This window comes from Argiope bruennichi, chromosome 1 (assembly GCF_947563725.1).
Source record: "Argiope bruennichi chromosome 1, qqArgBrue1.1, whole genome shotgun sequence".
NCBI lineage: Eukaryota > Metazoa > Arthropoda > Arachnida > Araneae > Araneidae > Argiope > Argiope bruennichi.
Window position 1 is genome coordinate 8,460,411 of NC_079151.1, and position 26,149 is coordinate 8,486,559.

At 28.6% G+C, this 26,149-nt stretch overlaps 1 protein-coding gene across 5 annotated transcripts in view; it reads right to left on the reverse strand.

Moving 5' to 3' along the window:
* LOC129964118 (uncharacterized) overlaps positions 1-26,149 on the reverse strand; it is a 58,373-nt gene that overhangs the window by 16,780 nt on the left and 15,444 nt on the right. For 3 of the 5 annotated variants that reach the window (XM_056078815.1, XM_056078809.1, XM_056078823.1), the window contains 10 exons: positions 24,301-24,381; positions 17,817-17,918; positions 17,510-17,662; positions 14,899-14,955; positions 13,642-13,814; positions 10,270-10,381; positions 8,868-8,993; positions 3,544-4,341; positions 2,677-2,744; positions 684-760 (listed from right to left, as the gene is read on the reverse strand). In XM_056078815.1, coding sequence (XP_055934790.1) covers positions 684-760; positions 2,677-2,744; positions 3,544-4,341; positions 8,868-8,993; positions 10,270-10,381; positions 13,642-13,814; positions 14,899-14,955; positions 17,510-17,662; positions 17,817-17,918; positions 24,301-24,381 — 1,747 coding nt within the window. Of the gene's footprint in view, positions 1-683; positions 761-2,676; positions 2,745-3,543; positions 4,342-8,867; positions 8,994-10,269; positions 10,382-13,641; positions 13,815-14,898; positions 14,956-17,509; positions 17,663-17,816; positions 17,919-23,943; positions 24,095-24,300; positions 24,382-26,149 lie in introns of those variants that run through there. The other 2 variants (XM_056078838.1, XM_056078829.1) reach the window with 2 other exon arrangements.

Sequence of the window (26,149 nt, forward strand, 5' to 3'; positions counted from 1 at the left end):
GTTACAATATCAATCCATTTGCTCACAATTTTAGTATTTTTTTTAAATTCAATTTATAACATAATCCGTAATAATGCTTTAAATTATATGATGGAATTAAATTGATCCATCTTAACTTCCAACCGCGTTCTTTTTAATCCGAAGTAATATTTTCAATTCCCCTCTTATTTCGCAATATATACATTTTCCAATTAGCGATCAGCACCCGTTTTTCCACGCATAGTTTAGTGCCTACGGACCGCCAGATATGAATCCTTTTACTAATCGCAAATTGAAAAAAATTCAAACTCAAATTAATCCAAATTTTTCATTAACAGCAAATAACAACATAAGTTCCATGTTAATCAGTTAACATCCTAGAAAGCCAATAATCTAGACGAGCATGGTCGCCGAAAATGGCTAGTTTTTTTAAAACTTTTTAATGAACGATCCCAAAGTCTCTACGAGCGAAAACGATTTTTTGAGTTAACTCGAGAAAAACGTGTCATATTTCAGACAAGATCTGCAAAATTTCAGGCCATTCGAATTTTTCTGATCACTGCATAATACACTGGTATGTGACGGTACATAAGATTTGAATTTATATGCAAAAACAGAAGTGATGAAAATTCAATTAATCCAATAACTTGCTAGTTGAACTTAAAACATAGTCATAAATAAATCCAATTTTTTATGAAATTTACCTTTATTTATATTTTCCACATCTTCATACATCTTATCTTGGAGAATGCAAGTCACAATCCAGTTTCGATTCAAATGCCTAAGAGTTTTCAAAAATAGATTTATATAAATGAAAGCTAAATTCATAGATAACATAATCGTTATAAACTCCAAATTACTGAAAAAAATTTCTTCAAGTTTTGCTCACACATACCGTAAAACATTGGAAAGATTTTAGCGAATGTCGTACTGACAATTAATTAAATAGCTGATTCTATATTAATTAAGATATCTTTCCATTGAGCAGGCCAGTATGACACAAGCAAGCAATATGGCGACGCCTCGTATTTGTTACAAAAATGAATTTAAAATAACGAAAACACGAGAGAGGGAGATATTTAAATAAGATGTATTTTACATTATTGAAATTGTATAATGTTTCCTTAACATAGTAAAAAATTGTTTAGAAGTTTTAAGTTACAATAAAAATTAATTCAAAATTAGAATGCGTGCTTTCAACGGTTGACGGAGATAGAAATTCACTGTTTTAAAGTGGCTGCCTTCCTGTTCTATATTGCAATCACATATTTGAGTTGCCACTCACAAAGTCAGACTAAATTTAATACCATTCATTAAAAATTAGCAATAACTAACTGGAAAAAAAACACATCAACTTTCTGTGCCTTTTTAAAATTGTTTCGGACAGTTACGGACGGCAGAAAGATTTTGTGTATTGTAATAATCTGTATTTAAAAAAAAAAAAAAAAAAAAAAAAACTTTTACATTAAAAAATGAAATTGCAAGAGAAATGAGGATTTTGTGCACATTTTGCATTATAATCTAATATAAAAAAACGAATGTTTGTTTATTCGTACCTTATGCGCTGCCGTACCGTTCAATCGATTGCGATAAAACCGTTACCAATTTATTGCTTGCATTTGCGCGAAGGCTATAGGCATAGTACAATTATTAGCATTTATTTTGAATAAAGTTTACAAACAAATCGTTTACAAATTTACAAATAAATCGTTACAAATTGCAAATTCAGGCGCTTCAGAATCTCAAGATCAACATGCGACAAGAATCGAAAGACAATGTTTATGTGCTACCTGATTACACGCATCAGAATCAGAAGACCAACATGCGGCAAGAATTGAGGCAACTATTCTTAACGGAAAGTCGACTAGAGAAGATGTGCTCATTCCACGCATTCACATTATTCCAACCGAAATGCCTTTTGATTTTAAACGACTGCATCAACAAAGTGCAAGGTCAATCACTTCAAACGTGCGGATTGAGCCTAGAAAATCGCCGGACAACGCGCCGGGTACCAGCTAGTATTCTATAAAAAAACTTTTACATAAAAGATATTATAAACATTTAAAAAGCTTTTTTTTTTTTTTTTTTTTTTTACGGGCACTCTAGGATCCCAGCGATTGCAAATATCAAATATATTTTTACTTTCTAGCGTACACGTTTACACTAAGAGAAAATGTCAACATCTAATTAATTTGATATATGAAAACCTTAACCCTTTCAAACCTTAAACCCCATTTGTCTTGCTACAAGCACTTTACATATTGCACACAAATATTTAACTATAAACACCAGGCTTTGGAACAAATATCTTTTGAAATTTGAACACTCGAAGCAGAACTTTCATTAAACTAGTTTTTAAAGTAAGTTTGGTGTCAAATAATTAAATAAATATTTCAGTCGTGAAATACCTGAAAACAACTTGATTCCGAACTACACTGATTATATCAGCAAGTTGAAGTCGGAGGTGATATCAAAGGATTTTATGCATTATGATATTTTACATAAAAGTTCATTATATATATATATATATATATATATATATAAAATACAATACATACATTTTTATACATGCATATATTTAAAAAATCAGATAAAGAAATATTTTTAACATATATAATAACAAAAAACACCGAGCATATCAGGTGGTAAAAGAGAAATTTAAAACTTTATATAAAAGTATGAACCTCATTAACAAACCTTTTTAAAAGAATTTCCTTTATTCCATGATATTCGGCACCTTCGCAGTCTTCCATGCCATGGTCACCCTTTAAAATCAAAGCATTTTAAATAAATTTACATTTATTAACCAACTTTGCAAATTTCATAGATTATTGGCATCACCTTTGCCAAAATAACAGTACAATTTTCAACAAACATTTTTCCAACTGTCATGACATTTAATCTTAAAATTTTAAATATATTTTGCTAAAATTACACGCAACTGAAAAGAAAGTGACGAATTCTCGTTATCTAATATTTGATTTTTATAAAATTGGTCCTGTAATAAGGGACAGACGACCACTGAGGCGATTACGAGCTTTCATATAAATTGATGAAACTGTACTACTGGGTGAGGTCTCAGCTATTTTAAATATCTGCAGCAGCCTCTTTTGATCAGGAGCCAAACTCTCCTCTAAGTTTCTTAAAACCAACTTCAGCCATCCCGGAAAACTCCAACGCCCCTCTGGAACGCCCACCAAATCCCAGAAGTTTCCTCATTAATCAATCTTTCGTCAAACTAGTAGCCGTGTCATGACTAGTTCCTCCTCCGCACTGTCACGACGTATTCTGCTTTGAAAGCGTTTAGATGAAACACACTTCTGCGCAATCTAATTTTGTCAAAGACTCATATTGAGGTAAGTCGCAATGCAGACTTACTCAATAGGAGTCTATTATTTCATAACTTTTTGTTTTCCCTCTCCGAAATCGAAATCATATCCCTTGGCAGTTCTTGCGAAAGAGGAGCCTAAACATCTCCTGCTTATTTTCGATCACCCTGCGGATTTTTAAAACCACATCTAACTTACAAAGACAGAGAAAATTACAACTTTAAGCTCTACTTACCGTACAAATTGGATCATGGGCAACTTTCATGTCCGGAGTGATTGTCCAGGTAAACATCCTTTCACCTATATCCTCAAAAGTCAATTGAAACTTTTTGCTGTCGTCTTTTGGTGCAATAGAATAAATATGTCCAGGGAAAAACACATTGTTCTGATCGGTAGTATCAAAGTATAAATACCCTAATTTAACTTGTTTATCTTCAATGTGCAAGACGCTCAGTTCACTTATTAAATTTGCAAATTCCGCATCGTCTCCAAAATTAAACGTGCCTTCCGAGATGCTTTCATTTTCATCATCAAAATGAATCTCACTCTGAGAATTTTCAGACAAAAATAACACCAAAATGTGGGAGTAACATGGAACTTCGCTTTGAAAGGTCCAAATTTTGCTTAGCACTAAAAAACGGTGATTTATTTCTTGTGAGTTATTGTGAAAATCACTGTTACTTTCAATACTTTCAGCATCCTTTTCTGAATAACACTTAGAATTGTGCAGGGTGAAAAAGTCATTTGATATTGATTTACAAAGAGAAAATAATGGATACACACGACAAAATGAGGTTCTTATATACTGAATAGATTGTTGAATCCCACGTTCACAGAAAATATTTTCTACTATTATGTCATATTCTTGAATGGCAACTACAGAAGCAAATTCGGAATTTTTGAATTTTTCAATAATACTCTGGTCATGACAACAATCATCGCAGTCTTCAGTAAGAATGATTGGTAAGTTTAAAGTTCTATCAGCAATATAAAAATTTCCATGTGTCGATATAGCCAGTATCCCAATTATAACCTAAAAGATAGAAAATTCAATATTTCATATCCATTCTGTATTCAGTTTAAAACATTCTATTAAAATAAAAATAAAGAGTCTTTTCTTTCCCCCTATAGAAATCTGAACTACTAAAAAGAGTCAAAAAACTTTTTATACAAATATTATGAAGCGGGGGAAGAGTTTAAAAAAAAATGTCCTCTCACAGTTAATTAAATAAATCAGTTCTTATTACTCAAAAGAACTATGTTTCTAATTCTTCAAGCAAATTTTTTCGTCAAATTTTAGTCAATTTTATTTATTAAAAATTCATATTTATCACAGATAAAATAAAAAATAACTTAGTAAAAACTGACTTTGTATTTATAAAATACTACCAAATGTGCATGTACCGATTATTGAAGAATAAAATGAGGAAAATAAAAAATATATAAGTTTAAACAACACTTTTCATAAATGATAAGCCGCCTTCAGCGACCAGTTGTTCGGCAATTATATTATCAGTATGTACAGATAATCATTTCAAACAATTTAGATGAATTACAGTTAATGACAGCAAAAGATAGTATTCTAAATTATACTTGCGAAATAAACATAGAATTTTCTGATTGGTTGATTATGATTGTAGGGTGACGAAATCGATATCTTTGTTGATGTTAGAAGACCGTCAAAAATTTTCCCTGTAAATAAGCGTTTTTCATATTTTTCTCCAAAATGCAAGATAGTTGAAAATAGCCGAATATAGATGATGTATCTAAGGATCATTATCATATGAAATAAAAATAGATACAGTGCTCTTTTCTAAGGAATTCTGACAAGGTTTTTCTATTTCGAGAATTACAATGTCTTTGTGTTTCCCATAAAAACGAAGGTCAGGACATCCTTAATGACATATCTAGAGGTCATGAGTTTCATATAAAACAAAAATTAATGAAATCGGACATATAAATGACACTGCAGGGTTGGCCTTTTGGTTCTAACAATTATTTTAAATACATAAATTGCATATATATTTAGGTAGTCAGAGGGATATTTTATATTATTATTTTCTAAAGATAAAAAAGCACCATAAATGTAACCTGTAATTTTTGACGACTTTTGATAAACTCAATATGTCTATAGCTGAAATACATAGTCATCTGCACAAAAAGTTTCGTCGAGATAGACCTTCTAAAACCTGAGTGACGAAAAACTGAAAGCTAGTATTCCAGTTTAAATATTTTAGTCAGTTTTATACAAGTGATGTGTTATGAAGAATGGCTCTAGAGTAATTTTATTACCAGCAAATGCAACCAAGCTATTGCTCGCTATAGCACAGAATTTAAAAAAAAAAAAAAAAAAATACCACTGGTCATCTTTCAATTGCACTCACAACACAGTAGAATTCACACATTTTGTCAACACTCTTTCATTCTTCAATTAATCATATAAAATGATTTTCGTTTTGTATTTCAGTGAATCAGTGTATCACAACGTTTTTAAGAAAGCATTCCTCATTTCCTGAAAAACTACTTTACCAACTAATATGAATTTAATATAACAGTATGTAATTTAAAATATATGCAGTGAAGCATTTTAATACATTTTTTTTTCACTTAAATGCTGTTAAGTACTTTGCTACCAGCGCGCCTCCCATTCTAAGGTTGCTCCCTTTCGTAACTGCGCGGGACATGACCTGTCAGAACCAGAATTGAACACAGAATGCGATGCTATACCGTTGGTAGAGGTAGACTCCATACCCTTTCTCATAGTCCAATAAACCGCATTTTAAAGCTACACCGCAATTATGAGTTCATTTTCATTATCATTTGTAGAGCCATCATTGGCCTCTACACAATTTTTGGTCCGTCGAAGCCTCAACTTGCTAGATTTTGATATCATCTCAACTACTTAGATATGGCAAGTGACTTAGTTGTATTCAGCAGAAAAAAGGGGAGCATCAGAGGTCAATTAACAAAGCTACGTGCATGCATCGAGAAAATTTATCGAAAACAACAGTGATTACTCAACTTGATATTCTGTCAAGAAAAAATGCAAACAACTCAAAAACGAATTTTATAGGACCGTATCGGATAATGATGCAAGATTATTTTATTATCGCTACGGATGCATCTAACTCTCAATCTTTCACTTGTATTGCGGGTATCTCTTGTAACCAATCCTTCATCTATAGAATTCACCCCATCAATTCCATATTTACAGCAGAAGCCTTGGCACTTTGTCAAGCACTGGATGAACTTTCAGTTACAGGAAAAAATCTGCTATTGTTGGCAGACAGCTATTCGGCCCTTCAAGCTTTAAAATGCCTTACAATCAAATCTCTAAAAGTCATTCACAGATTAGCTGGCAAAATTCAAGCAAGGAAAAATTAAATCAGAGAATATGCTTGGTGTGGTCTCCAGGGCATTCACAGATACACTGGAATGAAAAGGCGGACGTACTCGCAAAAATGGTCCCGGAGTCGCACCCATTGCTGGAGTGGATTGCTTCAGAAGATTTAATTTCTCATTGTCAGGAAACCTTACTACAAAGAACGAATCATATTCTTAAAAATGGCGAATATCTAGAACCTATTGGCGATGTTCCCACCATGTTTTCCCTTAATCCATGAATCAAAAATAGAAGAGAAGATATCATAACTGCGCGTCTTTTAACCCGGATGATTATAACTCCAGCTCTGTGGGATAGATTTGAACTACACAATTACCCTCCCTCACTGCCAAATTTGGAATCATGAAAATAAAATTGGACATATCATCTTGTTTTGTTCCAAATACGCAACTCATAGGTCAAATCTTTTTACAAAACTTAATATTGATTATCATTCTTGTTCTTGGTTCAAAACGTTTATTCAAAAAGCTGCTTTTCTAATAAGCAGTATCTCCGGATTCTTTCCAATCTCTGAAGTTTTTTAACATCTATTGAATGAATTCTTTTGGAATTAGGGGATAATGGCCTCTGTTGCCAAAAATCCCATTCTCATCCCATTTCAATCAATCAATTTAATATATAAAAATGCTTTTTTTTTTTTTTTGTTCGTATTTTATGCGCTTCCGTACCGTTCAACCGATTTCGATGAAACTTTGCCAACTTATTGTTTGCCCTTGCGCCAAGGTTATATTTTAAAATTGACAAAAGACAAACAGCAAACGCACACGTCATTCTGAGTTAATCGCACATATATCAAACAAAATCAAGTTATTATTATCGTTTCCAATCAATGTGAGTGAAATGAAATCGAAAATATTCAGTGCAAGCGCTGATTTTTTTTTTCCTTCTTTTCATTAACGAATTGTCATCTATACAGGATGTTCAGCGTGCACAATATTTTGTCTGTGGCAAACCGCACATATTATTCAGTTTATCTCACGCATACAAAATAGAATTATTATTATCGATGCCGATCAATTTAAGTTATATATAATGAAAATTTCCCAGAGCAAAAAGTAATTTTTCTATTTATTCAGAGAATCGACAAACGATATTTCGGTTATACAACCGTATGTCGTGTTGATTGCTTCGACAATAAACGACGTCACTGAATAGATCTACCAGTGTGGCAGGCAGAAATAAGCCAATTCCAGCTTCTGAAACAAACGAATAACGACAAGCGAGCAATAAAGCAGATTGCTTACGAATTGCACATTCACGTGCAACAAAATCTCAAGATCAACATGCGTCAAAAATCGAAAGACAACGTTCATATGCTACCTGATCACACGCATCAGAATCAAAAGACCAATACGCGGTAAGAAGCGGGACAACTATTCTTAACGGAAAGTCGATTGGAGAAGATGTGCTCATTCCATGCATTCCCATTATTCCCACTGACATGCCTTTTGATTTTAAACGACTGCAGTTCCCCATTCGACTTGCACTCTCGATGATCATCAACAAGGCACAAAGTCAATCACTTGAAGTGTGTGGATTGAACCTAGAAAATCCGTATTTTCACATGGCGAATTGTATGTTCGATGCTCATGCGCCAAGAAATTTATTTGATTTTGCAAAAGACGGAAAAACAAACAAAAAAAATAGTGTCTACCCTAAAGCTCTTGAATAATAGAGTCAAAATAATAGAATAGATATTATTTATATTTCTTCTTTATATATCATTATATTTCAATAAATGTATTCATTTCCAATAAGAAAATAAATATCATTCTTTCTATCATTCCTAATTAAACAAGACAGCTATTTTAAAATTCAGACGATATTTCCAAAATTATTTCTTCTGCGGCAACAACGCGCCGGGTACCAGCTAGTTATAAATAAGAGCGTCTAAGGTAGTTTTTCCATCTCCCTTTAAATATGTAGTGGACTCCATTGAAAAATTTCCAGTTTATTTTATTTTGTCAAAATATTAGTAAAAAAAAAATTCAATTAACATACTTCTATTCATAATGACATATTTAATATTAACAATTAGCATGTAATACAAAAAATAATTTTCTAATTTTACCTCAATTTGCACACATACAAATCATATGTAATATGATTCATGGCCAGAAGACACCCTAGACAGAAAAACTGCAGTTAATACAAACCGAGTTATCTTGATTCCCAACACAATATTCCCATCTTGCACCAGCCTCGATCCAAGAACCTTTTTTAACGATGCCATCTAGAATATCGGACAGACATGGAACACTGCAATCAGTCGGCAATCTGCTCTGAAAATACATAAAAGAATTATTTCGCATCAGCTATAAAAAACAAAATTTTATTAACTCTTCATAATATTGTTTTCGTACAGTGGATAGCAGTTGTGGCTCGTCCATCAGGGCTGCAGAAATACAGTCCTTCCCCCTCTCCCATATTATTTTTGAAATTTGCTTTTTTAGTTTGTTTGTTTGTTTTTAATTTTTTTAAGATTTTTTTTTCCCTACTTAAGAGTTTCTAAACAACGGAAACAAAAAATAAAAATTTGAAAAACAAACAAACAAAAACCAAAAGAATGCGGAAAGTGAATCAACACATATGAAATACATACACCATAAGCTGTAGGCCAATTTGTATTAAAAAGTTTCCAAATTTACTCTTTGTGCTTCGCTGAATGGCAGATTAGTAAGCAAAAAACAAATTTTGAATATGCTCGTCAAAGATCAATCACAGCTCAGGTTTCGTCTTTAACAAAAGTTTTTCCCAAAGCTAAATTCACTCTTTTGATATTCTCCCCTCGCATTTTCTTGTTTTTCTCTATTGCATTTATATTACGTTTTCAGCTCTACTTTCACCTTTTTCCAGGCAGAATTAATCTGGTTAATAAACCTTTTTCTTTCAAAGAGATATATTAGTAATTTTCTTAAATATAATGCAATGGTATCAATTTTGACTACTCACAGCTAAAGTACTCTTTTATTTCTATTGACAAATATTTTGGGTTAGCACTGCTCATTTCTGAACAGTAAGCCGTAGCTGGTGAATAGGGATTGCAGAAAATATATATTACCAAACTTCGGTAGTTTTAAAAATATTTTTGGATCCAGTAATAATATTCATAAAATAATAGAGAACACAAAAAAAGCAAAATAAAATGCACAGATGAACAGATATATATATACCCTACTCTTGAAAGAAAGCTATCTAAAGTTGTTGTTACTGTGATTTGTTTTGGTGACATTACGCTTCGGATATTCCGAAATGATAACGCGAAATTGCCAATCGTGTACGCTTGGCGTGAAATGCTGCCGCAAGCAATTTTCTGCAATTTTTAGATAATTTTACTAATTTACCTGACTTCGGTTTTTCCGGTTCTGTTGCTATCCGAATATAGTAATTTATATATATGATGGATAAGGATCACACACAAAAAAAAAAAATCTTTATAAACACGTTTAAGGCAATGACAAGTTTAAAAATAAATCATGGAAAATTAAGAATGCAATGAAGAAAAATGTATTTTTTTATTCCATGTTCAACTGCAAATAAGTATACAAACACATTTACCTCTAAGAAAGGAAAGCATCGGTGAGGGTTGCTAGAAAACTCCTCGACTAAACTAAACTTCTTACTTGTTGCCTCATTTTCAGGACAAAGAAAATATTCCAAAATATTTTTTCTATGCAACAAACAAAAATTATCAATCATACAAGAAAAAATTTTATTATTCTAAATATTTATAACAAAAGCAGGAAATGAAATGCAATTTGCTTCAAAAGAATGAAAACAGTTTTTCTAGCTTGATTCATCACTATAACATATGGATACAGGAACTCTTTCAGTTGAATATGAATGAAATAATATCAAACTTAATGTTTGCCGATTCTTTTAAATGAAATTGATCAATTAACATTCTTTGTGGAGAAGGCAATTAATGGTGAAGTGCAATGAGATCTTCAGTTGTTTATTATTTCACGATTGGGACATTTACAACAAATGTCTATAATTGGAATCTTCCATCCATTTCAGCAGGATAGTATTCCAGCTTTTGAGGAAGTGATTGTAAATTTCATCTCAATGAAACATCTTTCTGTGAAGGTTCTGTTAGCTGTCGAAAATAGTTTTTCCATCTGTTTTGGTATCCTGTTATATTTCCATTAATTATTTATCTTATATGTCTTAGTTCTATGATGTTAAACCCAATCTCCTTTTGTTAAAATTCTCTTGTCACCCATGAGTTGTTTTTAAGTTTCCATAATGAAGTATCTGAATATACATACTTTTTGTGGCATTTTGTATGTTTGGTGTTGTGGCTGTAAAGCGTTAAAAAGATGTTAAGAATTGTAACTTTTACTTTATGGATTTGTAATTTTAGGCTTTTAATGAGAGTAAAACCTCTAAGAAACAGCAGAATTACAGTGGATAATTTTAAAAAGAATTTATTCGAAATTGTTTCCTCCTTTTTCAAAAAAGTGGGGAAGAGTGTCCTGTTTCATATATATAAATTTTTATCTTTGTCAGCATATATATCAATCGGGAAGATATAAATTATTTTTAGTGTTGAAGGAAAACATTATAAATTTTTTTGTTTAAAATTTTGGATTCTTGTTTTTTCTTTTGTGTTCATAATTCCTTTTTCTAACACTATAGCAGTAGACATATCTTATATATGAATCGACAGAGCTGATAATATTATTATTTCTAAAACGTTGCTCCACACCTTGACCTCTGCGATCACATAGAGAGAGAATCGATACAAGAATTTCAAAAGTAAGAAATGAGATTAATTCTTAAAAACCGGTCCATTATAAATACTGCTGTTTATACCTATTATTAATTTTGATGTATTTATGTACATTATACATAAATATGATGCATTATTTAATAAATAAAAATTATCACTCTTTCAGTTTGACATTTTTCTTTTTTATTAGCCGTCTTTGGCGACCAGCTAGTTTGCCCAGGTAATTGACATTTTAGATAGTAAAACAATTAATATGAAATGCATTTAAAAAAAATCAATAAATTATTCAGTACAATTGATAGAAACTTGACTTGAGTGAGTTTACTACAAATTATTGGACTGCAAATTTTTTTAAAAAAAATTAATACTATGAAATAAAAGCAAAAATGAATTCAACTTTTGAGGTAATGTGCAAAGCAAGCAATTTTTCAATTTTAACACAGGCAAAATCATGAGATTGAGTATTTTAATGGATGAATTTGAATTTCATGAAAATATTGTTCTCAGTTGACACCAAAGTAATTTTTTTTAATATTAAAAATAAAGAAAAAGGGTACAGAAATGAAATTGATATGTTTAAAAAAGGAAAATATTTGAATTTTAAGGTAATGCAAAAACTATTTTTGGGAAATAATAGGTTTGAAAGATATGATCATCAGTTTTCATAGTCAAGTCATAGCGATTATCCTTCTGCGACTATTCAGTTTATTTTCATGTTCAATTAAACTTTATTTAATACTTGTTTTTAATATCTTGATTTTTTTTTTTTTTTTTGCATGTTCTTTCCTTTGACTGAATGGATTTTTTAATAACATGGCAAACCCAACCTCAAAACCGCAGCTCCATTAATTAATTAAATGAAATATTAAATTATTGTAGCTGTAAAAAATATTCCATGAAGCAGTCTTAAACATTTATATGACAATTTATTTACATTTGACTGTTTCCTATTTGATAATGTGTAATAATATCAACTTCTGAACCACATATGTTATTGTTATATATATAAAAAGTAGTTAAATGACTTTTGTAATATGAAATGTCTATGGACAGAAAATTATCTGCCAATTATGCAATGTGACATGTATGAAGCAAAAATCATCCTATACACTTTACAAGGAAAGTCATTAAACCTACAGTTACCAAATTTGGTAGTTACTTCTTGGGTAACAGGTATTCACCAAGAAAGAGTTTTTTTTTTAAATTTTTTACAAGATTTTTAATTAAAAGGTTATTAATTTGAAAACATTCTTGCACAATATCTTTAGAACATATTGTTATACAAAAATTAATTTTACACTATTTTGAAATATGATAAATACAGCTTGCACGTTTGCCAAACTTTTTCCATGCATCTTGTTACTCTAACTTTTATAAACTTTTCAAAAATCTATTTCATAGGCATGACATTGGTGTGGAACAAAAAATACCAAATTTTATAATATAAAAAAATTGTGCAAAAAATAAAGGCAAAGAAGTAAAATAAGTATGATTAATTGATCAATAAAATGAATAAAATATTAAAACTGTTTGGGTCATTAAAAATATTGTAGAATTATTACTTCAAAACAATATTAATTAATCACAAGAATAATAAAAATTGGTTGCAAAAATGATGAAATCAATGTTTTTATGGAAATGTGTATTTGTTATAAATATATTACACAGCAATAATTTTTATAGTTTGTTATTGTATTTATATTTATGTGTGTCAAGTTAAAAGCAAATAAAATACATTTTTCTGTGGAGACCATTGTAGCTAAAATTAAAGGTAGTTTTAAAAAATAATGATTAGATAAGACAAGTTGAAAATATTGCTTCAGAAATCATAATGCTTCAGATGTTAGAATTTTCCTTAATTTTTTTTCTATTTCAGGCACTCTAAAACAGTATGGTTAAATTCATTCACAATTTTTTTTAAATACCTTGCACAAACAAATTTGAATAGTTAGAAAGATTCAATTGACAAGAAAAGAAATATATCTGACCAAATAGCTAGTTACTAAAGATGACTAATACTAAATAAATATGATAAAATAATTTAAATTAAATCCTCAGAAAGATACAATGGTGTCTCTTATTCCTAAAATGCTAACTTAACAATCTTATAATTTTTGTATAACCCTATGAAATAGCAGCCATTATTAGTTTCAATTCCAAAAAACTTTCAAAAATGTAAAAATATTTATACTCACAAAAAACTGCAATTCTGTTGAAATAAAATTTCTTCATCTGCAATCACTGAGCTGAACTTTTTTTTAAATCTTGATAATAATCTTTCAAACCATAATAAATCAAATATATTCAAATCATACTGAATGCAAAAGTTGACAAAATGTGGATTATTTGGTACAAATTGCGACATGTCCTATAAAAAACTTTTTTTAGTGAGCAAAACTTGTTCAATATTAATGTAAAAAAATAAAAATTAAAATTGAATCCTTTAAAAAATTAAATTTCAGAAATGAAACAAAAGGTATAGTCAATATTCTTAAAACAAATGCTGTAAAAAATGAGATGAATAAAAACAAAACTTTAGAAAAAAATCATGTAGTTGTATTCAAAGTACAATAGTTCATGCAAAATATATTTTCTTTGAATGGCAAAAAGTCAATTAATTTAATTTAAGCCAATTAATGAATTAATTTAAAGCAATTAATGAACTTAATGGTAAAATTAGTAACAATGTTATCTGGTGTTTTCTATGTTATAATTCTTTTAATTTTGTTCTTTAATAATTTCCCTTTTTAAACATATTTTAAAATGATTTGCAATAATTCTTCATATTCTGTGATGTAAGCAATTTTATAATTTCATCAAAACATTAAATTGTATGCTTTTCTTTTGATAAAAATGATATCAAAACTATTTTTAATTTATACTGTACACTTAAAAACATCATGTATTAAATGTAAAAGTTTTATAAAAGATATATTTTATTTCAAAATTTAACAATTTTTTTTATTGAATCTTAAATATAATTTGAAATATCACCTTAATTATTATTTAAAAAATGTGATTCAGTTACATTTCTATACAAATTTTATTACACTTCCAAAACCGTGTGTCCTTTTCTTTTGTACTAAATGACAAAGAACTTTAAAAATTAAAAATTATTTATATAATTGTAATTATATGAATGTTTCTATTAGTTTTTGAAAGCTTACTTTTTATTATTGAATCAAAAGACAGTATCTTTTTAAGCATAACTGCCAATTTTTTTTATCTTTAAATTAAAATTCACATTATAAATACTTTAAAAACCTGAGATCATTTTTTTTGTCATATTCTAATTAGAAGGTGTAACTTATGTGGAATAAAAAAAACCTAGCATACAAAATTTTAATAATCTTGCATATCTTGGCATGGGTGAAAAATTAGCAAAAAAGTTTCATCTTCACAAACATGATATAAATGAAATTAAATTAACATGCTTAAAAATTCCACATTACATTGGGCTTAGAATTTTTCACACAGGATAAACCACAGCATACAAGGATTGGAGTACCCTGGAAAATATTGATACAAGACAGTTTATAAAAGATTAATAAAATAAAAAAGCATTAAATAAGAATTTAAAAAAAAAACATTGCTTAGTTTTCAATAGTTGTCATGGGGGGGGGGGGATGGAATCGATCTAATCATTTTGCAAACAACTCAAGATGACAAATCTGCATTGTTAGTTTTGGTGTACACATAAAATATAATTATAACTTATTTATTGAATGATTACACTTATTAATAAAACATACATTAAACAGATACACAATATATCCATAAATGATTTTTTTTAAATAAAAAGTCCCAAAAAATAGAATTATAGCTATTTATAGACATTATTGCAATCATTAATAATCTTAATTACAATTAATAAAAATATGACAATTATTTTTACCAAATTCAATGCCAGGTTACAGTTACAATATCTTATTAAATAAATGGTTTATATTTAAAATATTTTTTTAAATAATAGCTTTTAAACAAACTTTTATTAGTGAGCTAAAAAGTAGAAAGTTTTTAATACAATTTAACTTTCAATTTTTAATTTATAATTCATTATTACAAACATCGTAGACTGGTTTAATTTAATGGTGCAAGTGTTATCTTTGATTAACCTTATAGTGCACAAATTAACCATTTTTACAAAAGAGTAAGCAAAGGGGAGGGGGACATATACATGAATATTGAAAGATAAAACTGAATAAAATCCAAAAAATTCATTACAGTAATTAAACATAAAAAAAAAATCATTAAGCCAAAACTTAAACACAAAACAGAAAATTTTAAAAACACAAATATCATAAGAATAATAAGACATGTTAATCAGAAATATGACTAAAGTAGTTCTTGCATCATTTGACAAGAAAAATTAAAATCACTGTAATCATTTAATTGGGTGTTTTTTAAATATTGGTATGGACAGGATCAATGATTAAATTCAAATTGTATATTTTTTTTATCCATTTATCTAAAGAGGGTCTTTTTTTTTTCAGTCTTCTCTTCACAGTTGCTTTGTCAAGACAAACAGAATTAGCCAATAGTAGTGGTGATTGTTACTGATCGGTAATAGGTGATTTACTGATCACCTATTACCGATGAACCAATGAGATTTCTTTAATAATCTCAATGGATCATAATTAATTGTTTCATTACATATAATTTTTTCAAACATCAGTTACATGAATGGTTGATTAGTTTAATGGCTGATTTGTAGAATGAATAGAAGTTGATATATTGTATTGGAAATTTTAAGTCTTTCACTACTTTTGTAGAAACAGGAATGGTATCAGCATCAGTCTGTAATGAACTGATTTGAAAACTGATGAAAGATTTTGTACAAAAGAAGAATTTTTTCCTCATTGCTTATACTTGTTTCAGTCTTAGGTTTTTTATTTGGCTACTTCTTGGCAATTTGAAATTCATTAAAATCTTGTAACAAAGTCAATAGTAAATTAACAGAGATTATCAGATTCAGACCCAAGATTCAATAGAATTTTTATGCCCAGTTATAGGAAATGATATTTGTGACATAGCATCAATTTTTGAATCTGTTCCAAAAGGAACAAAAATGTAAATTTGTTTGAGGAGAGAAAGATACTCTCATTTACGAAAATGCACACACATATGAAGCATAATTAGTTCAATATTTAAGCATTTAGATTTGATCATTTTTCTGTTTCCAGATTATGTAATCTTCTTTTTATTTTAATGCAGATGAATTCTTTTCTGAGTTTCTATGCAAGGCAATTTCATGGAAAAAAAATCTGGCCCCATTTCTGGTGTGCATATTTCCCTTTCAAAGTACACCATGTACATCATGACTCCTTGTTGCACAAAGGATGCAAGTAAATATCCAAAGTGCTGGCATTGGAAACATCCAAGAGGACTGGGTATATATTACACCAAATATAACATATTAAATTAATTTAGAAGAATTGAATGTTAAAATTGATTAATTGGGATCAGAAGCTTGCCATGTCAATGTAATTACATTGGGTAACTTGTTATCAATCAAACAGACTCAAGGTGTATGCACCACCCATTTAATGGGTTACCATACATAGACAAAAAGTAAGATTTTTGGTTGTCCATGAGAGAGAAACAGAATTGCAACAGCTTTTCAATGAGAGTTCTCATATTTTGCAATTAAGGGAAACATCACACAATGCAATGACAGTTGATACCTTCGCGTTGAGACAGCTCTACTCAACTATAGAAAGTGAGTTCTTCAGGGAACAGATATTATGGAATTTTGAAATCAATTTTTTCTCAAAAAAAATATTAGTTTAAAAAATGATGATAAATGATGCCAGTATTTGGAATCAAAATTTAATTAAATCAATTGAGTGATAATTTAACTTCGAAAATATTGAAATATTGTTTTGCATTAGAAAAACACATTAAATGCATTAAGAAGTGGATAAAAAAAAAACGATTACAAAATTCTATCAATATAAGCATGAAACAAACAAAGAACATAAAAATAAGTTCATTCAAGGTAAAGTATTCTTAAATGAAGTAATATTTTTCCACTTTCGATTATTTGTAAAAATATATACTCACTCTATCATTTTTAATTAGATGAGCATTTGATATAATTATTTCTGAACCTACAGTGAGCATTATGCAACCCGTATTAAAAGTCATGTACAATAAAACTTTAGAATCCAATTCATAAATTCCAATTTCTGAGTTTCTTAGTTTAGTTACAAGGCCCTAAATGGAAAAAATAAAAAATAAACATAAATTTTAATTTAATAAAATAATACAATATGAAAACTTTCAATGTAATTATGTAGCCAGTTTCTAATACATACTTTATTTAGAAAGCAAACCAAATAATAAATTACATGCTTGTAAATTCACTTACTTGATAGGATACTAAACTAGATCCAAAAGATGTTGAACTTGTAATTAATCTATCAATTCCAGGAAATGAAATTAAAATTTTCAAATTCTCCACCAAATGAAACTAAGAATAAATATAGGTACATAAATATCTTCAACATTGTTTTAGCATATGTATTTGCTATTATAAATAAAAATAATCTAGGGAGTCAATTATTTACAAATATAATGCACTAAAAACTGGTTCTCATTTCATATCATTATATTAGCTTTGAGCATGTCAGCATTAAGGAGAGAGGCTGCTTTGTGCTCTATGAGTCTTTGATTTATAACAATAACCTTATTTAGACCAACAATGATTACACACAAGAAGTGCAAAACCTGGGAATAAATTAGTATTTTCAATTTAGTAATAAATGATAAAGCTTTTATGAAGTTAATTTTTTCTCCTGATTTTAATTAAAAAATAAGTCAATAAATGATTCCCCACAATGTTTTTCATTATCGGCCTTATATTCTAAACATTTTCATTACCTACAAATGCGTAATTTCTTATTTTAACTAAATATCAAAGATACACACATGATTATTTTTTATAAAGTAATTGATTGGTAGATACCATATCTTTGGAGAAAGCATTATTCATATGATCTGTTCAATTTAATTTTTTGCCTACAAAAGTAACTGAAAAGACTTCAAAACAAGTATACATTTCTTAATTTAAAATTCATGCAAGTATTAGTGATGGAGGGAAAAGTTAGAAACAAATTTATCTTAAATATTCACAAATTTGAAAAACAATCATACAAAATTGAATAAAATATTGATTTATATGGGCATCACTTTAAAAAATGATAAATCAAAATCAAATGAACCAGAAATCAGCACCCAAATAAAATTAATGTATATTAAAATATTACATGCCACCAATAAAACACTGAAAATTCTCACAAATAAAATTAATCTTTCTTTTAATAATTCTATAAATATTCCCAAATACAAAAAAAAAAAAAAAAAAAAAAAAAAAAACTTCAATATAAGTATACTGAGATGCAGAAGAAAAAAAATTCAAGCTATATTCTAATTCATAAATATAATGTACCTATAGATAAAATGTTATTTGCAGGTACAGTATACCAACAAATAGTGTTTATTTGTTGCAACAATAACAACAAAAAAATCACTTCCACAATCTTAAATATACATTCAGAATACAGGACAATTTAAATTAAATATTGCCTACTCGGAAGTCAATGAAGGACATCTTAATGATAAAATGATATAAAAGTGTTTCAAATGTGTTTGACATTTATTAAATGACTATGACTTACAATTGTAAATTGCTTTTCTGATCCTATGAAAAAATTTTATGGCATTAGAATTTTTATTGCAGTAAGAGTTAATAAAGGGGTTTTTCTAATTTAATTTATAGTTCTTCTTATGAGCAAAATCTATGGATTTAAAATTTATTTATTTATTGATGCACATAAACTACTTTTTTAAAGAAAATCCTAAGTTCTTGAAAACAATTCCATATATAGAGTTTTTTTTTTAAAAAAAAAGAAGTTTCACTTATGAGGATTCTTCTATATTGTTTAAAGAATTTGAAATAGTTGTAATACCAAATATATAAGGTGATAGTACAAGCACTTATTTCCTTAACTACTGCAATTAGACATATACATTCAATTATAAATAAATACCAAATAAGGTACCAAAATGTAGGATAATAATCAGTTTTCTGCAGTAGAGAATAATACAAAATTACGACATAAACATTTTTATATGGTCTCACCCACCCACCTCTCCAAAGTGAAAAAATGTCAATAACTAAATTGTTCTTCTTATATTCATCAATAAGGGCACAAAATTTCAGCTTTTATCTGTAAATGCTACTGAGATATTAAAAGGCAGATTTATTGACTCAGATGATTTATTCATATCTCTGACTGGTATCAAAGCAAAACTTTCATTGAAATTTTCAAGGATGATATACAAATTATGAAAAATTATTAAAAAAGCAGATTCAAAAAATAAAAATGTATTTAATTTTTTTAATGATCAAATAATACATCAATTTAAGTGTTTAAAAACTTATTCAAAAGGAGCACCTTCGACAATTACTTAAACTTCCATTCTTTTAATTATAATTGAGTGTATGCGATCGAGTTCATCAGTCGTGACTTAAAGATAGGTGTTTCGATTTTGCCAGCAAAGATCGAGACCAAAATCAATTCACGCCTTAGTTCTGACATAATGCTAATAATTAGAGAAAATTGCCACTTATGATGAGTTGCGCGTACAAAGAATGGATTTTCACTATTCCAAAAGCGATAATTTTGAAGATTATTGTTTCTATCTCAAATTAAAGCTATATTCGCCTGTCCAAATTGCATCTTTAAGAAAAGAAGGATTTAATTTTACATAAGGTAAGGTTCTAGACATGCAATCCACATGCAATAGGTGTAACAATCAATGGACTTCAAGAAAAGGATATGGATGGCAGTTCTAGACTGCTTATTCGTACTCTAGCCTGAGGGTAACTTGAAAAATAAACCAAAAATGTAAATTTTTGATTACATGCATAAAGTCTCATCTTTCCCGTTCTTTTCCTGAAAAATAAATAATCTGTAATTGGTAACTACTAAACCAGGAATTCAGAAAACATAGTGTGGTGAAAAGCTTATAAGCCAGTTAGCAGCTACTAAACATGGGCAATTGCTTTTATATTGCAGTCTTGTTACTCGACTGCGAACCACAAGGTCCCAGGTTCTATCCACACTCATTCCAACTCGCAACATCGGTGTTTGCATTCTTGTAAAATTAAACCAACATTTTACTTTTTTTTTTTGAAAGCATTTAAGTTTATTTCTCACATGTGAGCCACTATCGAATCTTTGAAAAGATTTGACTATAAAGTGTATCATGGAAAATTTACGCCAATTTTTTGTCTTTTGGGTAACTGAAATTGGAAGCCAGATTTTGATAATATCAAGGGGCATTTTTATTAAATCTTAAAATATTGTATGTGGGATGATAATAGTGGGGATCATCAGTGACTAGCATACACACCTAGTGGAACAAATTTGAATTTTATGATGATTTCTTTGGATATTTTGACCAGCTCGACTGAAATAGAAAATAATTCCCGGATCAAAATAGTTTCTAATTCCTTCCGATAGTTAGATTCCTTTGGTAACTGAGGCGTTGATGGATAATTTGTACTGGCAGTGTTACTTTGGGTATTATGAGGATTTGGGAAAAACTGAGTAACTTTTAAATTATGGGTTATTTGCTCTCATTTGCTTTTCTTCAATAAATTTGGATATCCAAATAAAAGTTTCTATGTTTCTTACAACATATGCGAAAAAATGAAAACCAAAGAATTTTAAATAAAATTATTATTATCAGAATTACTGCATAAAGCGCTTTTTCTTAAAAACATTTAGAAAGTCACTTTTGAAATATTTTACTTCTTAAACACTAAATATACTTTAAAACATTTAAGTGCAAAAATATGAACTATTTGATGTATAACAAATATTTATAGAAGATAATATTTAGTAAGAGGAAATAAATCAAATTTAAAACATAATGAGCAAACAAAACATATTTCTCCAATTTTCCATAAAGCCAAAAATTGGAAAATTGCCAATATTTAATTTTAAAGCATCTTGTATATTTTTACTTCACTTCATATCTCAAAAATATTATGAGGTCCGTAGTACACTATAATACATAAATATTTTCTTGAAAAAGAAAATATTTTTAGCATATCAAAGTTCATAATACACTAAATTAAGCAATAATACTTAATAAAATATTTGTCTATCAAAATATTGTAATGGGATACTGGTTAGGTTTCTAATTTGGCATCTAGTAATGTATGCTATATTCCACTCACTCTAAAATCTAATATTGAGATCCTTATCAGCAAAATCAAAAGTTATTTAAAAATACTGATTACATTTTTTAAAAATGCATGTCATGTTCACATTGTAAATATGTTCTCTGAAAATGTGTTCGGCTTATCCATTTTAATTTTAATTAATAATCGTTAATGCAGAAAAAAAAAACAAATAATTTTGAGTAACTATGCGTAAAACATTATTTTTCTGAACAAAAAATTTTAATTAAATTTAACGTAAATTCACACACATTTACTTTATTTTTTATGTAGAATAAATAATAAAAACTATCAAATAATAATAACAAACCGTCAATGACCAAACAATGTTTCAAAAAAGCAAACATTATTAGGATTGCAGCAACCAACAGAAGATACAAAATAAGGAATAAGCAGTTTGTCGACAGCATTTACTATCGTATATGCATCAGAATTATATTCCATGCTTGAACAAGATAAGAATTTTCCATTTCATCCAGACAGTGAGATGGATTGCTTATTTTAATAAGTATTAGAGTTTCACCTCCCCTTTAAATATTTTGAAAAGTTTTTTTTAAAAGGTAGAACTTGGTATCTCTTTTACTCAATGCTGTTCTTTACTGGGCAACCTTGCACATGTTGACAGCATGAGCCTGTACAAACATATATAGCATAACAAATAAGGACAACTTATCCATTAAAGCTGCAAAGCTGCAGCACTCCTCTATAGTTTGAAAAGCCTTATTTATGAGTTCATTTCATATCATTTGCCGAATATTTTTATATGTTGGTTAATGAATATTAAAGAATCCAATTAAATCATTCTCAGACACATTTTGTAAACATAGTGAAAATGAAAGGAAACCCTTGATTATTATACAGTCCTATTAACACAAAATGACAAGCAATATTTTTGTGGTGGATATTTCACAATATCATGTAGCATTCAAAATATTAAACAAATTCATAGAAATGTCAAGAAATATATTAATGGAATGACACATGGAAATTACAAGCATTAAATATCAAGTTTACTGCATGGAACAACTCAAATAGTAAATAACAAACTAGCAAACTTATTTTTCTCCTTTTGCCCTTATTTTCACTTAATTTTGTTTTAATATTTGGACGAAGGGAAACTTTCTGATTTTGCATGTGTTGCATTGAACTGCCCCCCCCCTTAATCAATCATGTAAAATAGAAAATACTACTTTAAAGATTTTCATTTTGTTTATTTGTTAATTGAGAACATGAATAATGACTTATATGTCCTTGTTAAACTGTCTTGTCAATGTACTTAATCATTTATAATTTTTTAATTCAATTAGATTGAAAAAATATTAAATGCTGTTAATTCCATTGAAATGAAAAAAATTTAACATCTTAAACTGAATTAAAATATGTTTGTTTAGTCAATTCTATTTTCTAAAAAATTATTACTATATTCTACTTTTGCCAAATACTACTTTCTCATTTACAATAACAAATTGTTGCAATCATCAAGGGAAAAAAAAAATCAACCTCAAAATTTATTGATTTTGAAAGCCTTTTCTGGTCCTTAAAAGTTCATTCTTAAAACTATGAATGTCTGGTTCTGACCGCTATAATTCAGAAGCCCTACAAGTTAAATGGATTAAATTTTTTGAAGGCAGTTTTTAATCCCATTTGCAAATTTCCGGCAAATTTTTGTTAAAATTTGTTAAAAGGAAGTCTGTTGTCCATCATCTTGAATATGAGAAAAATAACTGAAAAATGCAAACTACACATGATATAAAGATAGATAAACTGCTATATACATTGTCTATATTTTTAATTCCCAAAAATTTTAGATCTACACGAAATTTTGGCTCAAATTTGCGAAGGAATGGAATGCTTATATATTCATTCATATAAGCACTAACTCATAAGAGCAAAAAGTTAGAAGAATGGATTTTAGTATCTGAAGTTTATAACTAAAGTTAAAGACTTTTCTCTCATTTTGAGCATATCTATCAAAGGACATATTGTCGGTATATACATGAATAAAATAACTCTAAAACACAATTAATAAGACATCATTTATGATGTTTACTATAGACATCATTTGTTATAAACATCATATTAATAGACATCATTATATAGATTATTTATCATAGATCATTTATAATTAATCTTGACAAGTGGTCTTATAAAGTTATTAAATCTTGACAAGTGGTCATATAAAGCATAAATTCTTAAACCAGCATATTGACAGAAAGCAGATTAAAATGCATAATTTACTCACTTAATCGTACCATGAATTTAAACATAAAAGCACATCATATTGTGTAAGTATCAAGAAAGCTGAGAGGATAACTCTCGCAGACAGAGCTGTTGAGAGAATTTATTTGAGAATTGTCCTTTGTAGCATTCTTGGATTTTGAGTTGATAAGCCACTATGAATAACAATATTAAAATCTATAAACTAAACTAAAGATTGATTTTATCAAATAAGTGCACAACCAAAGAGAAAAAAAATAATTTTATTTGGTGCCTTGAAAATTTTCTAAAGTACTTTTGCATTTAATTAAAATTCTCAAGAATCTAAATCAAATTTTAAAAATATCACATTAGTAGCAAATTCAAATATTTAAATACTTACTTCTTTAATTTGGAGTCTATTAATATGAGAAAAAGTAGAGGTCTCTGTTGTTTTCAGTAAAAATATTTTTCCACCTGGGGACTTAAATAAAGAGAGAAATAAACATCATGTCTATAAAGAATTGCAAAATAAACAAAAGTAAAAATAAAAAACAAATATATTTATCTAATGATTTAAAGTTACAGAGTGAACATAATGTTATCTGTTTGGAGTGCGATAATAAAACAGTATAGCATATGTGATAGTATTATGTATATGTATAAATGGTATATGTGATCAATCAGATATAACTACTTTTGATCTAAATATTATTCCCATCATAAGATATTGATTTATGCAATGAAAAAACTATCTAATTTTTGGCACTACCCCTTACTGCCATTCATGAAGCTGGGAAATCTAATTAGCCAAATGAATAACAAAAATCAGAAATTCCACAATAAATGTCATTTCAAATCATCAATAAACAGCGTTATGAATCTTTAATATTGATATCCAGTGCAATTAGTCTCATAGTAAAGAGAATTTTTCAGATGATCAAATGGATACCAGTTGTAAGATTTGGTGACAAATAATCTCCCCAAATACAAAAGAATTTCAGCAACAACTTTATTAGGAGCCATAATCCAATCTTTCTGAAAAATTCTTATCTGACAAAATGTAAGGGCCAAAAAGTTGAAGGGAATGTATTAATCATTAAGAGTATTTTGCACACTTGATTCACAGACAAAAGGTGGAATTTAATTATTATTAGAGTAAATGTACATTACATCATTGAGTTTCAGAATTCACACATCATATTGTATGTAGCTTTAATTGGTTCTCTTATTAGTATTTTCTATTTGCTGATCATTATGATTTCCTACTGGCTGTATTTCAATCCTGTTTGAAGTATATATATATATATATGAGTGCTCAATGTTTTCTTTCAGTTTTATCTTCACTGCACTTCTGTTTCTCATGCATGCTAGACAACTGTAAATAATACAATCCAATGGACTCTGGAATGATTAATGCAGATATTTTTCAATTCAATAGAATAATATTAACAATTACAAAGTTATTTTTAAAGATCCAAGTACTTAAGAGAGTATATAAAAATAAATTATTGGCAATTATCTACTCAACACATTGCAAAATTAGAATAATTATAGATTTAAAATATGCAAATGTTAAATCTACAGTAATTTTAAGCAAGATTGGAGAGTATACAGGCATAAAATTAGAAAGCAAAACAATATATATACACACATGCATACATAATGATCAACAGAGAAAATTGCCTAAGCACACAAGCAAATATCCAATTATTATCAAAAATAAAAATTTTAAAGATCTAAAATTTAAATTTAAATAAAATTTGACAAAGATCAGCCTTGCATCCACATTTTAAATATGATAAATATCTAAGGCATTTATTTAAAGACATATTTCTATTCCAAAAGCATTTCCTTACTCCAATTTAAAACTTCCAATTGAGACAAAGTGTTGGATGCAAGATTTTGCACCAAGCAGCCACCTGAACTAGGATATAATGCATGAGATGCTGTGTTTTCATGCTTTCTTGCAGAATAAAACATCATTATCTCTTATCACGCTTGTTCTCACCATGCACTCACCAAATAGAATTCTATAATCAATGATTCAAATCGAGAGCTGTAAAATTAGTAAAATAACTCTTCTCAAATTTCTATCTTAATTCAAAGTTCAATAATGCATCGCTGAAGCAGCCATGAATAAAGTCATGTGCAAAAAATTTATCTAAAATTAAACAAAATCGTAAGCAGGATGTCCTTTGGAATAGAGATACAATAGCAAATATCTTAATTGTTAAAGATTGAACTATTTC